At 52.5% G+C, this 13,700-nt stretch overlaps 1 protein-coding gene and 1 long non-coding RNA gene across 2 annotated transcripts in view; both read right to left on the bottom strand.

Moving 5' to 3' along the window:
- The window catches only part of PTEN (phosphatase and tensin homolog), a 69,607-nt gene extending 68,891 nt beyond the window's left edge, over window positions 1–716 (bottom strand). The window contains exon 1 of the mRNA XM_074297082.1: window positions 524–716. Within this exon, the coding sequence (XP_074153183.1) occupies window positions 524–602 (79 nt within the window). The 5' untranslated portion in view covers window positions 603–716. The remainder of the gene's footprint in view (window positions 1–523) is intronic.
- Window positions 717–11,522: 10,806 nt separating this feature from the next.
- Window positions 11,523–13,700, bottom strand: part of LOC141559048 (uncharacterized) — a 7,986-nt gene continuing 5,808 nt past the window's right edge. Inside the window, exon 2 of the long non-coding RNA XR_012487208.1 lies at window positions 11,523–11,953. This is a non-coding gene — a long non-coding RNA (uncharacterized LOC141559048). The remainder of the gene's footprint in view (window positions 11,954–13,700) is intronic.

The raw sequence follows: 13,700 nt of genomic DNA, 5'->3' as shown, positions 1-13,700 counted from the left end.
AAGACCTCAGATAAGTATCGGCCTTATAGGGTTGATTACAGCACTAATCATTTAAAACTTGGCCAAACTACTAAACCCGGCTCAGAAGGATAATTAATTTGGTTCTCCGGCACAAAAGGGGGGTGGGGGTGGGGGCACTGCATCTCCTCTTTACCCCCAGGGACGCGGGCTGAGGAGCCCCTCGGACCCTCGACTCAGTTTCAGCCATCCATCAAGGCAAACCGGGGCCTAGAAACAATCCCTGCAAGATTCTGATGCAATCGTGGGCCGATCAAGCCTAATTCTGTCTCCTCTCCAGACCCTCGATCTAGGTAGGGCCTAGGCCCAGAGCGCCCTGGCAGGCGGGCCTCCGTGCTTGCAGTTCCCAGGTAGGTCCCCGCGGGAGCCGGCTCTGGGCTCGCTAACCCAGCGCCTTCTGCCCGGAGCACCGGGACAAAGGCCCCCGAGGAAGCCACTGGGGGGTGGGGGGGGACCCTGGCCTTGACCCCGGGGGGCGCGTCCCCGGAGGGGGAGGGGAGGATACAGGTCAAGTCCAAGTCGAATCCATCCTCTTGGTATCTCCTTTTGTTTCTGCTCACGATCTCCTTGATGATGGCTGTCATGTCTGGGGGCCGCTGGGGGAGGGACGGCGGCGGCGGGCGGACGGAGGCGGCCCGCGCGGCGGCCGCGGGGCCTGCTCAGCAGCCGGGCGCCCGACCTGGGCCTCTGCCCGCGGCGCGGCCCGGCGCCTGGGCCTGGGCCTGGGCCCGCGGGAGCGGGTGCTGCGGGTGCGGCAGGCGCGGCGGCGGGCCCGGCGGCGGCCCCGGAGGCTGCCCCGGCGGGCCCGGCGGAGGGCGCGGGCGCGGCGGGTGCGGCTCCTCGGGGCCCCGCGGGGGCCCGCGGCGCGGCCGGGGCCGGGCCCGCAGCCGCGGCAGGCCCGGGCGGGCGATCAGGCGACGCGGTCCGCGCTGCAGAAGACTGCCCCAGGGGCGGGGGGCCCGGCGGCCGCGGCCCCGGCGGCGGACGAGAACGACGGCGACGAGGAGGACGAGGCCGAGGCGCGGCTCCGGCGCGGCGGCCCGAGGCCCGGGGGGGGGCGCCGCCGGGGCCGCCGCCGCCGTGGTGGAGGAGGGGAGGGCCGGGGCTGCCGCCGCTCGGGGCCCCGCGGCGGGAGCGCCGGCCTAGGCCGGAGCCGGGGCCGGGGGCGCAGAGCGGGGCTCGGGGCCGCGGCCGCCGCCGTCTCGCATCGCCGCCGGGGCCACCTCGCCTCGCCCCGCCTCGCCTCGCCGCGCCGCGCCTCGCCTCGCTTCGCCTCCTCTCGCTCCGCCTCGTTCCGCCTCGTCCCGCCTCGTCCCGCCTCGCGTCGCCTCGCCGGCCGGCAGGGCCTCGCAGGCGGCTTGCAGCGGCGGGCGCGGAGCTCACTCGGTTGCCATCATGGCCGCGGCGGCCGCAGCTTCCGACGGGAGACACCAGGCAGCTCGCGCCCGGGAGGGAGCCGCGGCCGGCCCGCACGCCTGCGCCTGCGCCTTGCACCGCCCTGCGCCGGGACACGGCCCACCGAGGCGGAGGCCCGCCTCCACGGCCCGCCCCCTCACCCGTGCGCCTGCGCGCAGCCCCGCTCGGAGACTCGCCACACCCCTGAGTCTCCGACTCGGCCCCCGGACCCCGCCCCGCCCTCGACTCTCGGTCCCGCGCGCCTGCGCCCTGCTCCGCCCTGCGTCAAGCCTCGCCCCCGAGCCCTGGCAACGCCCCCGAGGGCCGGCTCCCAGACCGAGGCTCCGCCCCTATGCGCCTGCGCCCTGCTTGGCCCTAAGCTGTCGGAGTCCCGCCCCCGCTCCATGGTCCCGCCCCCGTACGTCGAGCCGGGCCCGGCCGAGCCTCCGGCGGCGCAGCAGTCCGCTAGCGCAGCGCAAAACTCCGCCCCTCACCTCCCTCCTTTTTTTTTTTTTTTTTTTGCCTAGCGCAACTCTGCACGAAAATGACTCCACGTCGTATCCCGCCGCTGCGTACAAAGAGTTCCGCCACATCACCGCCTGCCACGGGAAAAAGAGGGGGAGAGGGAGCGAAACTAGGGGAGAATATGGGGGAGGGGAGCCTTTTTTTTGGAGGAAGGGAGAAGGTGGGGAGAGACGTAATGGGGAGGAGAGGAAGGAACGATGGGGAGGGGGAGAGTGCTGTGAAAGGGGAAGAAGATGGGGTGGCGGGGCAGAGGAGGGCTGAGCGGCCAGGTGTCCGGCCAGCCTCGCTGACCCCGTTCGTGCGCACGATCGGCTGTGTCGCTGGCTGGGGACCCAGGGCTGACCTGGGGAGGGTGAGAGTGGTAAAAGGCTGTAGCTGAGACCCCCAGGGGCCTCTTCTTTGCACCTGAGCCTGATCTCTCCCCCGTGCCCGCTTTTTTGTGGGATGCCTTGCGAGCCGAGGGCCGGACATCCTTTAGGAGCCGGGGCCGGCCTCACGGGCAGGGAGGACTCTCCCCCCCTTTTTCTTTCCTTTCTCTGCTCCTTCCACTCACCCTAAGGATGGGAGGAGGGGTTCTACTAGCGCAGCCTCTGAGACCCCCGCCCCACTCACTCCCGTGCCGGGGGTGGGGGAAGACCTGCCAAGAAATCCCCCCCAGACTCGCCAGCGTCGCCGCCGCCAAGTGTCAGTCTTCCCCCGGAGAACAACCCCCCATTGTGTCTCCGGGCTGCGCCCCCTCCCATACAAGTTGGCTCCCCGCCGGGTGTCCCCCTCCCACGTCGTGAGAACCGAATCTCCTCCCCTTCCTCCCTCGGTGCCCCCCACTTTCCCTCGGGCGTCCCCGATCAAGGACCCCGCCAATAATAAGCTCCCCCACTTTCCCGAGGACTTCGCGAGCTGAAGCCCCTCCTCCGCGTTTCCCCCTAGGGGAGAAAGTAGGCGGCGGTACGTTGGAGATAACCCCTGCCTCCCTTTCCACGTTACTTCTCCCAGATCCTGTCCAGTCTCCGCCCCCTGGAGGCGGCTGGGAAAACCCGGCCCGGAACGCGGTGAAGATCCGCGCCGAGTTATGGCCGGCTGGCTACAGTGCGCGTGCTCCGCAGGAGGGCGGGGCTGAGTCGGGCTTCCGAGGAGGCGGAGGGAAGTGGAAGAATACACCAGTCCAGCCGAACTACTTTCGGGGGTAGTGTCACGTGGGGTGTGAGGGCGGCGGATGTCCAGGCCGCTCTTCTCGCCTTCCCCTTCCTCAGCTGGGGGCCGTGTTCGGGGCCGGAGCACTGGCTGAGTTGAAGCACGTAGCTCCCGCCCCTTTCCCTCCCGGGAGAGCGGGGAGGGGTCCCCTACGAAAAGGAAGATACATTAACGTAGGCCTGCCCGGGGGAAGCGAGGGGCCCTTTGTCTCTGGACCCGGCCGGCACACAGAAGGGGTTCAATAAATGCTTCTCGGGGGCTCCCTCCCTCTAGGTAGAGGACAAGCAGGCGGGACGTGAAGCATCGGTCCGGCCCTTTTTACAGATGAGGAAACTGAGGCCCCCTGAGGTTCGGATTCGCCTAGGGTCCCCGGGCAGAGGCTGGACTCCGGCCCGGGTCCCAAGACCAGCTGTCAGTCACGCAGGGCTTTCCTGGGGTCCGCTCTGACCCTCCCCGCGGCTCCGGCCCGGCGCACGAGGTGGGAAAGGGGCTGCCCGGACCCCCGCAGTGGGCGCCCCTCCGAGTCCGCTGAGCCGCTGGTCGCTGCCCGGCCGGGAGCGGACGGCCGCTGTCCAGCGGGGACCCCCGGAGGGCCGCCCCACGCGATCGAGGCTTCCCCGGGCCCTGCCTCTCGGGTGCCCGGAGCTCCGCGCAGCTTTGTACAAACCGTGTCGGCTTGTTCTGCCAAAGCCAGCATGGCTCCGCGCGCCCTTCGCAGGGGAGGGTCGCGCTAATGCTTCCCCAGCGGTTGCAGGAGCTCCAGCCCCCGCTGGCCGTGCGCCCCCACCCCGCGCCCCGGTCCACGCTCCCGCATTGCTTTTTCTTCGAGGATATTTAGCAAAAACACAAATACAACCCCCTCCCCCACTTCAGGGAGGACGGACTCCGATTCTCAAACTTCTCCCGCTTCCCACAGCGCTGATGCCTCCGCGTTCTTCCTCGCTGGCTGACGGATAGTCCCCTCCGCTGGGGCGCGGGTTCTGAGGGCCACCCTGGAAGTCTCCTTGTTAGCGCCCCCCCCCCACGCTCCAGTGCCATTCTCCCTTCTTTTTTAAGCTTTTTTATTTTCAAAACACAGGAATGGATAATGCAAACCTTGGGTTCCAAATCCCCCCCTCCCCTTTAGATGACAAGTAATCCAATATGTATTAAACATGCTAAAATAAATGTTAAATCCAATATCTCCCTTCTCAAAAAAAGAAAAGAACTGACTCCTAGCAAACATGGTGGCCTGGCCTGGGGGGGGGGGGGAGGGCCGAGGAGTCAGGATTGTGTCTCCCGGATGTCATCAGCAAAGGAGTCCGGGAGATGGCAGAAGCGCTGCTTCAGAGAGGCGGTCCAGAGCCCCCCCAGCCGCCCTCGTGAAGCCGCCCTCGGCTCTGGCTGCTCCGCCAATCCAAAGTAAAACATTAGGATCCAATGGGCAATATCCATGGGCATGCCCCTTGGTCTGTTCCCGGCACTTCATTCCGCGCCATCCGGAGTCTCCCACAAGGAGAAGCCCTGGGGGGAAGCACCCGACCCAGGAGCCAGAGCCAGCTACACCTGCCAAGTTCGGAACCTGAAGAAAAATTCATCCGAAAATTTCTACTTTTGTGCGGTGCCATCAACACGGCAGCGAGTGCGGGTCTGGCCCGCTTTTCTGGGCAGAGACGCTAGAGCTCGCTGCATTTCTTCTCCGCTCATTACCGAAGAGGAAGCTGAGGCAATTGGCTTAGGTGACTTGCCCAGTGTCACCCAGCTAGGAAAAGTCCGAGGCCTGGGCCGGGCCTCCCTGCCTGGAGGCCTGGGCCGAGTCTCCTTCCCACAATAACAGCAGCTAATTTAGAACTTAATCTGCGCTAAGCCGGTGGTAAACACCAGGGAAGCAAAACCGAGAAACGAGCCAGGCGCTGGCCTCAGGGAGCTTACAGTCTAATAAAAAGAAGTAACACAGGTGGGAGGGGGGAGTCTGAGAGGGTGGGGCTGGGCTAGAAAATCCTCTCCAAGCCGGCTTTCATCCTTAAAGCATTCTGCAAAACATCACTATTCCTTGCTCGGTGGCTAGTCCTGTCCTCTTCCAACTGCCAGCAAATAAAACGATGCGATCCAGTTTAGAAATTCTAAAACGATATTCCAGACAGCAAAGGAGCTCGTGTTACAACCAAGAATCACCTGCCCAGAAATACCGAGTTATACACGAGAAGGGGAGAAATTTACTATTGATCAGAAAGTAATCCTGAGCCCACATTGAGCAGTTATTTTCTTCAGGATGACTCTAAAGGTTGGAGAGTGAGATTTTCCTGCTTTGTAATATGAGCAGGACCTGGCTAACTTTTAATCCCAATTATCCCATTTTACAGATGAGGGAACAAAAGTCAAAAAAATTAAGCACTTTGGCTCACACAATGAATCAGAATTTGAACCCATGACTTCTGACTGCATATGAAGGGTCCCTTCCAGCATATCCCGCTAAAATGGTCTTTTCTTCTAAGAAGAGGGGAGACTCCCTCCCAAGATTAGCAAAATGGCAGGTAAGGCTGGGTGGTGACCAAGGGCTGTTTTGAAGTCATTTGACTTCCTGAATGATTCTGGTGAAAAGCACGGCTGTGTGTCCGCCACAGTATGAGGCAGGTTCTGGATCCTAGGGGAGCCTGAGCGATTTCTGGTGTGCCCAATAAGCCAGGGACCTTCCCATTCCCATCACTGCTTTTCAGGGCCCTGGCCCTCTGGTTCCATGTCACTGTCTTGCGCAGCAGAAGTGTTTGTATCACATGCTGAGACTGTTAAAAAGCAAAGTCTACCTTTATAAAAGGAAAAATATTTTGCCAGAAATTTACTAATGATCAACGTAATTAAATTTGTTTAGTGATATTTACCTTGAGATTTTTTATATGTAATATATATGTTACGTATAAAATATATTTTTGTATAATTTTTAATACAAGACAGTTAAGTCTTAGATAAACAGTGAGTGGATCCTGTTGGGAATAAAATATTGCACAGATTATAGACACAATATCATAGCTAACTTTTTTTTGGCACTGAAATTAATTTCACCCCAAAGGTTAGAGGATAAGATCTCTTGCTGTCTTCTCTGGTCAATTGGGAGAAAAGATGAGAGGAGAGTGCTGGGAATACTGAGTGCTGCATAAACTCCCCCCGCCCCCACTACCACCTTATAGGTGGCTTAGTCTTTGTTTCTCCTCCCCTGGACTTCAGGGAAGTGTTCTTTTGAGTGCCCAGAGAAGTGCCCATAACTGGGAGAATTATCAGAGCTAGCTGAGATCCCTTGGATAACCAGAATACCAGAGCCAGGGGCCACGGCCCAGGGAGAAGCCAGTGAAACAGCCCAGTAGCCTGCTAGCCCCAAGTCATGGATGGACCCCTCTGCCAAGATGCGGCACCTCAAAAACATCCAGCCCAGCTGAACTAAGGAGCCACTCTCCTATGGGCAGTTCTTCACTCTGACTCGAACTAAGGTGAAAGGCGGTCTTCCCAGGCCAGAAGCCCCCCAGACTTCCCTATATACGTACCTCACTGGAATGGGATTTTAAATTCCGGTCCACTTTTCTGAGGGCTCCTGGGTGTGCCCGACAAGGGGAAAGAGCGCCTCCCCATTTGTGGGCATCTTTTCTATTATTCTTGCTGCTTCTCCATACTCTCTTAGGAGGAACACCAGTGGATGGAACCCCACAGAGAAAAGTGATCAGCTGCTTCCTGGTGACCTAGCCCCTCACTGGGAGCTGGAGAGATTTCAATGGGAAGAAGAAGCCGGGGACGGTTTTTCCTATGTTCTACATATGGTCTTCCAGCCCAGATGTCAAAGGCCTGAACTCCTCAACTCTCTGGATTCAGAGTCTGCTCAGAAACGACTGCAGTTGTTTTATTCAATTTTATTGAATTTCATTCAATTTTATTCAATTCAACCAACTTTTATGACATTATCAAGCACTGAGCTTGATGTAGCTACAAAAACAATAGTGGAACAGCTCCTCAAGCAGCTTATGTTCTACAGAATTCAGGTAGCTGTTCACTGCTTTATTGGTAATAAGATTAATATCCTATGGACAGAATCAGCTACACCCAGAGAAGGAACACTGGGAAATGAGTGTAGACTGTTTGCATTTTTGTTTTTCTTCCCAGGTTATTTTTACCTTCTGAATCCACTTCTTCCTGTGTAACAAGAAATTCGGTTCTGCACACATAGATTGTATCTAGGATATACTCTAACACATTTAACATGTATGGGACTGCCTGCCATCTAGGGGAGGGGGTGGAGGGAAGGAGGGGAAAATTCAGAACAGAAGGGAGTGCAAGGGATAATGTTGTAAAAAATTACCCAGGCATATGTACTGTCAAGAAAAAAGTTATAAAATTTTAAAATGTAAAAAAAAAGATTAATATCCTATAAAGTGGGGGGAAGGAGCTGACAAATATTGAATGCAGGTGAGAAAATCTAATTGTAGCTGAACATTTTCCACTTTCTGCTGCCAAGTGACCTTTGGAGTGAACATCCCCTTCTCTTCTCCCACACACTGACCTTTCAAAGAGATACTCCAATCAGTGACTTTCATTTGCAGCAGTTCTCTCAACTCTTCTCTCTTTCACTGATACTTCCCTATATGATCCATAATGTTAAAATGTAATAGAAAATGTTTGAATTGCCATAGAAATAAGTACTCTAAAGGCCCTGAATTCCTTTCTTATCCAGCTATGCATAACTGCCCAATCATTATTCCTAAAACCTACTCCCCTACTCATGCATCTTCAATAGCTCCCTATTAACTATAGAATAAAATAAAGAATCCTCCGTCTGGATTTAGAATCTTTCACAATCTGAATTCCATTTCATTTGCCCTAGCTGTTTTATTCTGCATCTCTTTGCATATTCTCCATTCCACTCAAACTGGCCTGCTGTTCCCCTTACATTCCATCTCCCACCTCCACACCTTTGTATAGGTAGGTCTGCTGTCCCAGGAATGCCCTCTTTCTGATCTCTCTGGTAGAATCCTGAGGTTGCTTCAAAACACACAGCCCAGATGTCACTTCCTAGTGGGGTCTTTCCTGATCTCCCCAGGTCCTCCTCCTGAAATGATGTATTACTTAGTGGGTAGTTTTCATTTACAAATCTCTTGCTTTGTAATCATAACCTTTCAATGGAGGGTATGCCCCATGGCAGCTAGGATTCTGTTTCTGTATTCCTTGCACCAAAAGGGGTGCCAGGCATCCAGCGGGCGATTAACAGAATGTCTTTGAGGGCTGATGGTACAGGGAGATTGAGATCCCCAAGAGACTCCTGGACTTCACTACCCTAATTTTAAATTGAACTCTGTGCTTGTAAGGCCCCTGCCATTTCTAATGCTGGCATCCTATGAAAGAAAAAGAGGCCTTTTCTCTACCCATTTAATGCTGAATTCCCAGCCATTTTTTAAAAGCTTCTTAATTTTCAAATGTGGATGTGCATGGATAATTTTTCAACATTAACCCTTGCAAAAAACCTTGTGTTCCAATTTCCTCCCTTTTCCTCACCCTCTTCCCTAGATAGCAAGTAATCCAATATATGTTAAACATGGTAAAAAAAAAAAATGCTTTATACGATTATCTAGCTGCACAAGAAAAATCAAATCAAAAAGGAAAAAAGAATGCAGAGTGAGCTCCACCCTCAGTTCCCACAATCCTCTCTGGGTGTGGACAGCTCTCTTCACAACAAGACCATTGGAACGGGCCTGAATCATCTCACTTTGAGAAGAGCCGCGTCCATCAGAAGTGAGCACTGAATAATCTTGTTTCGGGGGACAGTGATCTGCTTCTGCTCCTCTCATTCAGCATCAGTTCACGTCTCTCCAGCCCTCTCTGAGGCGTCCTCCAGCCATTCTTTAAAGATAACTCAAACGCCATCTCCTCCTTGAGGCCTTCTCTGATTGCACCCCCCGGGGGTAACCCCCTTCTCCCTTGGAGCAGCATCATGGCCCCCTCTGCATCATGTAGCCCCCTAGGAGGGCGGGAGCCCCGGCGACAGGACTGGGATCCCACCCAGCTGTGTGCTGGGTACACCGGAGCTCAGGAAATGCTTGGGCGTCAGGATCACGGAGAAGGGAGGCGCGCATTCTACAGGAATGGCAGGAAAAAGGAAATACGGGTCCAGAGGCCCACTGATCGAAAGATCAGGTCAAAAACCCGGGGGCGCAGTGCCACCTGCTGGAGAATGAGGGGGTAGCCAGAACGACGCTGCTCTGCCCCATTCTGCTGGAGGCAAGCGCACCTGCGGGGAGCCGCCCCCCAGGGATGGGCCAACAGGCCGAGCCCCTCTGGGGCCCTTGGGGAAGGGGACAGACCTACTGTGTGGGGCTGGGATAAGCCACGCGCTCTCGGAGCTCCAGGCCTCCTCTGTACATTTGAATTCATATAAATATTAACATATGAATAAAAATTAAAATATGTAAATTTTATGTAAATTTGAAGCTATTCAGAGCAGCACTTGGAAGCAAAGTAGGCAACTAGGGACTGGACGAGCTACTGAAGGAGCCCGCCAGGGGACGGAATGGCACGGTAACTCGGACATGGCCCGTCCCACTAAGGAAGTTAAGTCTTAGTGGATGCGTGAAGCAATTGATACAAAATGACCTCAAAGCAGCATGGAAAGGCAGCCTGAGGACCCTCATCTTAATCCAACATAGACAGCACCTTCCTCTCTTAGAGGCGAGGGGCTACGGGCCGCAACGGCGCATGCTCTGTGGCTGCACTTTGTCAAGGATTGCATTTTTCTATTTTGTTGGGAAATATTCCAAGGGGAAGGGGCGAGTAACAGGAAGTGACTGTGACACCCAAGGATCAAACTGTTAAAAAATGAAAATTAAAAGGGATTTATAGGATCAGGGACTGACCATGGAAAGAAAGGGACACGAGAGAAGCTCAAGATGAATCGCCCCCTCGTTTTTCAGATGAGGAAACCGAGGCTGGAGGGAAGCCAAGTGGTTTTCCCAGGCACTGTGGGCAAAGATAGGGCAAAGATGGGCAGGTTCTTGTTGCTCTTTGATCTGCTCCACCGGGCCATGCATTCCGAGGGCATAGCTCATTACCAGGACCGGGCCGGCCACGGAGAACTTTGGATGGGCGTGTGCCCGCTGTCGTATCAGAAACACAGACCTTCTCCCCTCCCCTCAGAATACTCTGGCCTTTAGTGTTCTTGGTGCCATTCACAAAGGACCGTGGCGCCTTTCCACAAACTTCCTTGTGTAACAGCCGGAGCCGATGTCCTCTGGACCCTCCTTCCCCCCTCAGAAAACAGCTCTGACTCAGCCACAGGCCGGGGCCAGACTGGAAGGGGCTCAAAACAGTTCCAGGGGAGACTGAGGAGGAGGAGACTGGGGCTTCCTCCTGTCTGCTGCCACTGTCTCCAGCGTACTCCGATGTACCCGTCTCCGTGCTCGTTCTGGGCCGATCAGACCGGTGCTGATGCATACATTTAGGGGGTCAGAGCCATGGTTTCATGGGTGAAGGGAGCTCCCAGTGGTAAATTCCCTCTTACCAAATGAGCAACTGTCTTGCAGCTTTTGGTGCTGCATTGATGCCTGGGGCCTTAAGAGGTTATGTGACTACTGTGTCAGAGGTGGGCTCTAAGAAAAGCAGTTTGGAAAACTGGAAAGTCTCCGTATTCATCTCTTTAAATGGCTCCTTCTATTTGGAAAAAAAAGAAGGTAGGTAATAAAACAGCCGAGCAAAGAACATTAAATAACGCCTGTTGGCACAGACCTTTGGAGAAAGATTGCGGCTGAGATCCCCTGGAAGGAAAAGGGTAGTGAATGACCATCAAGCTGTTGCAGGCTTGTTACCAAGACAGAGTCCAGCCAGCTGGTTGAAAGGGCCTGGATTCAAGTCCTGCTTCTCTGCCCACATGACCTTTGGAAAAGTCACTGCCAGGAGCCTCAGCCACACCGGGAGGCCTGTGAGCTCCCTTCCAGCTCCATGATTCTCAGTGAGTTGAATGTCACATTTGCAGTTGCAAAGGATTTTAGGTCCAGTGACTAATTTGATCCAAGTCAGCCAGATAGAGAGAAGCAGAGCTGGGCTTTGCTGCAAGAGCCTTCTCAGGCTCCAAATCTAGCCCTCCTTGTGCCTCCCTAAGGATTTACTTATTCGTAGAGTAAAGTACAGGCCCAGGTGAGCACTGAGAGCTTGGCAAGAGTGTGGCTGCCCTGACGGGACTCTTCAAAACTCTCCCTCACATGGTTGTGCATCTGTTTATTCTCCTCTGCCCTTGTAGGACTTGTGGCTTGTAGCAAAGCAAGCTGGGAAATCATGCATCACAGTCACATTTCCTCTGCTGGGCATCTCATGGGATGGGGCGCACTTGCAACTACTCAATGATTGGAGGTACCATTCCAGGACAAGAAAGTCTGCAACAATCGGAATACTTAAGTTTGCATTTATTTTTTAGTCCTAAACCTGCCTCATCACCTAACCCATCATCACCCTAATCCACGTCATCTTCTAAACCATTCACGATCATAGTGTCAGATTTGAGAGCCCCCCTCCCTCTGGAGCTTTCTTCCTTTCAGCATGACAGACCCTATCGCACCTATCATTTCTTTGAGCTTTTAAAAAACCCACTATTCACAGCACAACTCAATGGCAGCAAAATGGTTCTTCTTTCTACAAAGGTTCTCATTGCTTCCATTTTCAGCCCTGTTCTTCGTGTTAGTTAAGAATCAACATTCAGAGAAGCAGTTTACATCTTTGCCTCCAAGAACTGAAACTCCTAGTACCTTTGTCCAGTCACTCTGTCACTTGCAGTCCGGGTAACCTTGAACAAGACTATTTCTCTGGACCTGAGTTTCCTCACCTGTAAAAGGAAGGAACAGGACTCAGGCCTTAAGTTGGTTCTAAATCTATGAGCTTATGAGATAAAGTAAGAGTTTATCAGCTGTAATTTACCTTAAATAAAGTCAACATAATATGCAGTCGGGAAATATCAGAAACATTCCCACTAAAAAAGGACAGATCAAGAGTGTTTAGTCACCACTTTTGTTTTGTTATAGTACTAGAAATTCTAATGTGATATTTACAATAAGAGAGGATAAAGATATTAAATTATAAATGAAGAGGCCAAAATATCATAATTTCCAAATGATAAAATACTGAATGTAGAAAATCCAACCTTGGCCACAAGATCCAAAATTAATGCAAACATTGAATTGCTTCAACATTTTCCGAATTCTAAATAGGGAATTCTTATTTTCTTGAATAAAGAACAAGAAAACAACAAAAAGAAACATTTCCAAATGAGAAAAGCAATCCCATAATCAAGAATTAATGTACCCAGCAATATACAGGACCAGTAAAAGGACATGATCCAACTAAAATGAACAAAACAAAGCGCTCACATAATTAAAAAGTTTGAAGAGATTTCAGTGGACACCTTAAAAGTGGCTATAAGATCTCCAGTGAGGGAAGTCATTGCCATTACTTCTTTTTTTTTTTTTTCTGAGGCTAAGTGACTTGTCCAGGGTCATACAGCTAGGGAAGTGTTAAGTGTCTGAGACCAGATTTGAACTCGGGTCCTCCTGAATTCAGGGATAGTGCCCTCTCCACTGTGCCACCCAGCTGCCCGCTGCCATCACTTCTCAAAACAGCCCCTTTCACTTAGGAGCAGTACTAATTGTTAGATTGTTTCTCCTGACATTAAATTTAAATTGGTTTTTTTGAAATTTTATCCATTTTTTCCTTCATTCTGCCTGCTAGGATCAAAGAGAACGAGTCTGATCCTTCATGCTCCTGGCAGTCTTTCAGATACTTGAACAAAGTTATCATTTCCACATTTTCCCCCTAAGTTATACTTCCCTAGTATCAATTGATACTCATATGGCAAATATGCTGTTTAAGACTAAGGTTGATTTATTGATAGTTATTTGAACAAATTTATCATTTCCCTTTCCTCCATTTTCCCCCTACGTTATACTTCCCTAGTATCAATTGATACTCATGAAAAATAGGCTGTTTGTAAAGAGATTTGCCAATTTTAAGACCAAGGCTGATTTATTGATACTGTTATTTATTCATTCACTCATTTTTTAAACCTATATTTTCACTGGCATAAGGAATTCCCATGATGAAAATGCCCTCTACCTATGCAGATGAGTAATTATTGTGCAATGTGCAGCCTTAGATACCTGCCTGAGAAAATGGATGGCTTAGAGGGACACATAGTAGGTATACGCCAAAGGGAAGATTTAAACCAAGTCTTAGCCTTTCCAAAATGTCATGCTAACTCATCATTATCATTATCAGATGGCATGAACTTAATGATCTTCGCTGTCTTGTTTATTCTTCTCTGTATATTTTCCGACTTATCCATTTGTTTTCTAAACATTTCCAGCCAGAATTGAGCAAAATATTCCATGTGTGTTCTGATGGTGCAGGATAGACATAAGGGGGATCACCGTCCTATTTCTAAAGGCTACATTAATACAACCCAAGATTACATTGCTTTTTTTTTTTTTTTTTTTTTTTTTTTTTTACTTGCTATGTCTTATTATTAAAAACACAGTGTGGAGATTTTAGATCACTAAAACTCCCATATCCTTTTCAAA

This window comes from Sminthopsis crassicaudata, chromosome 2 (genome assembly GCF_048593235.1).
Source record: "Sminthopsis crassicaudata isolate SCR6 chromosome 2, ASM4859323v1, whole genome shotgun sequence".
Lineage (NCBI taxonomy): Eukaryota > Metazoa > Chordata > Mammalia > Dasyuromorphia > Dasyuridae > Sminthopsis > Sminthopsis crassicaudata.
The sequence above is the reverse complement of the archived record's forward strand: the minus strand, read 5'-3'. Positions and strand labels throughout refer to the sequence as shown.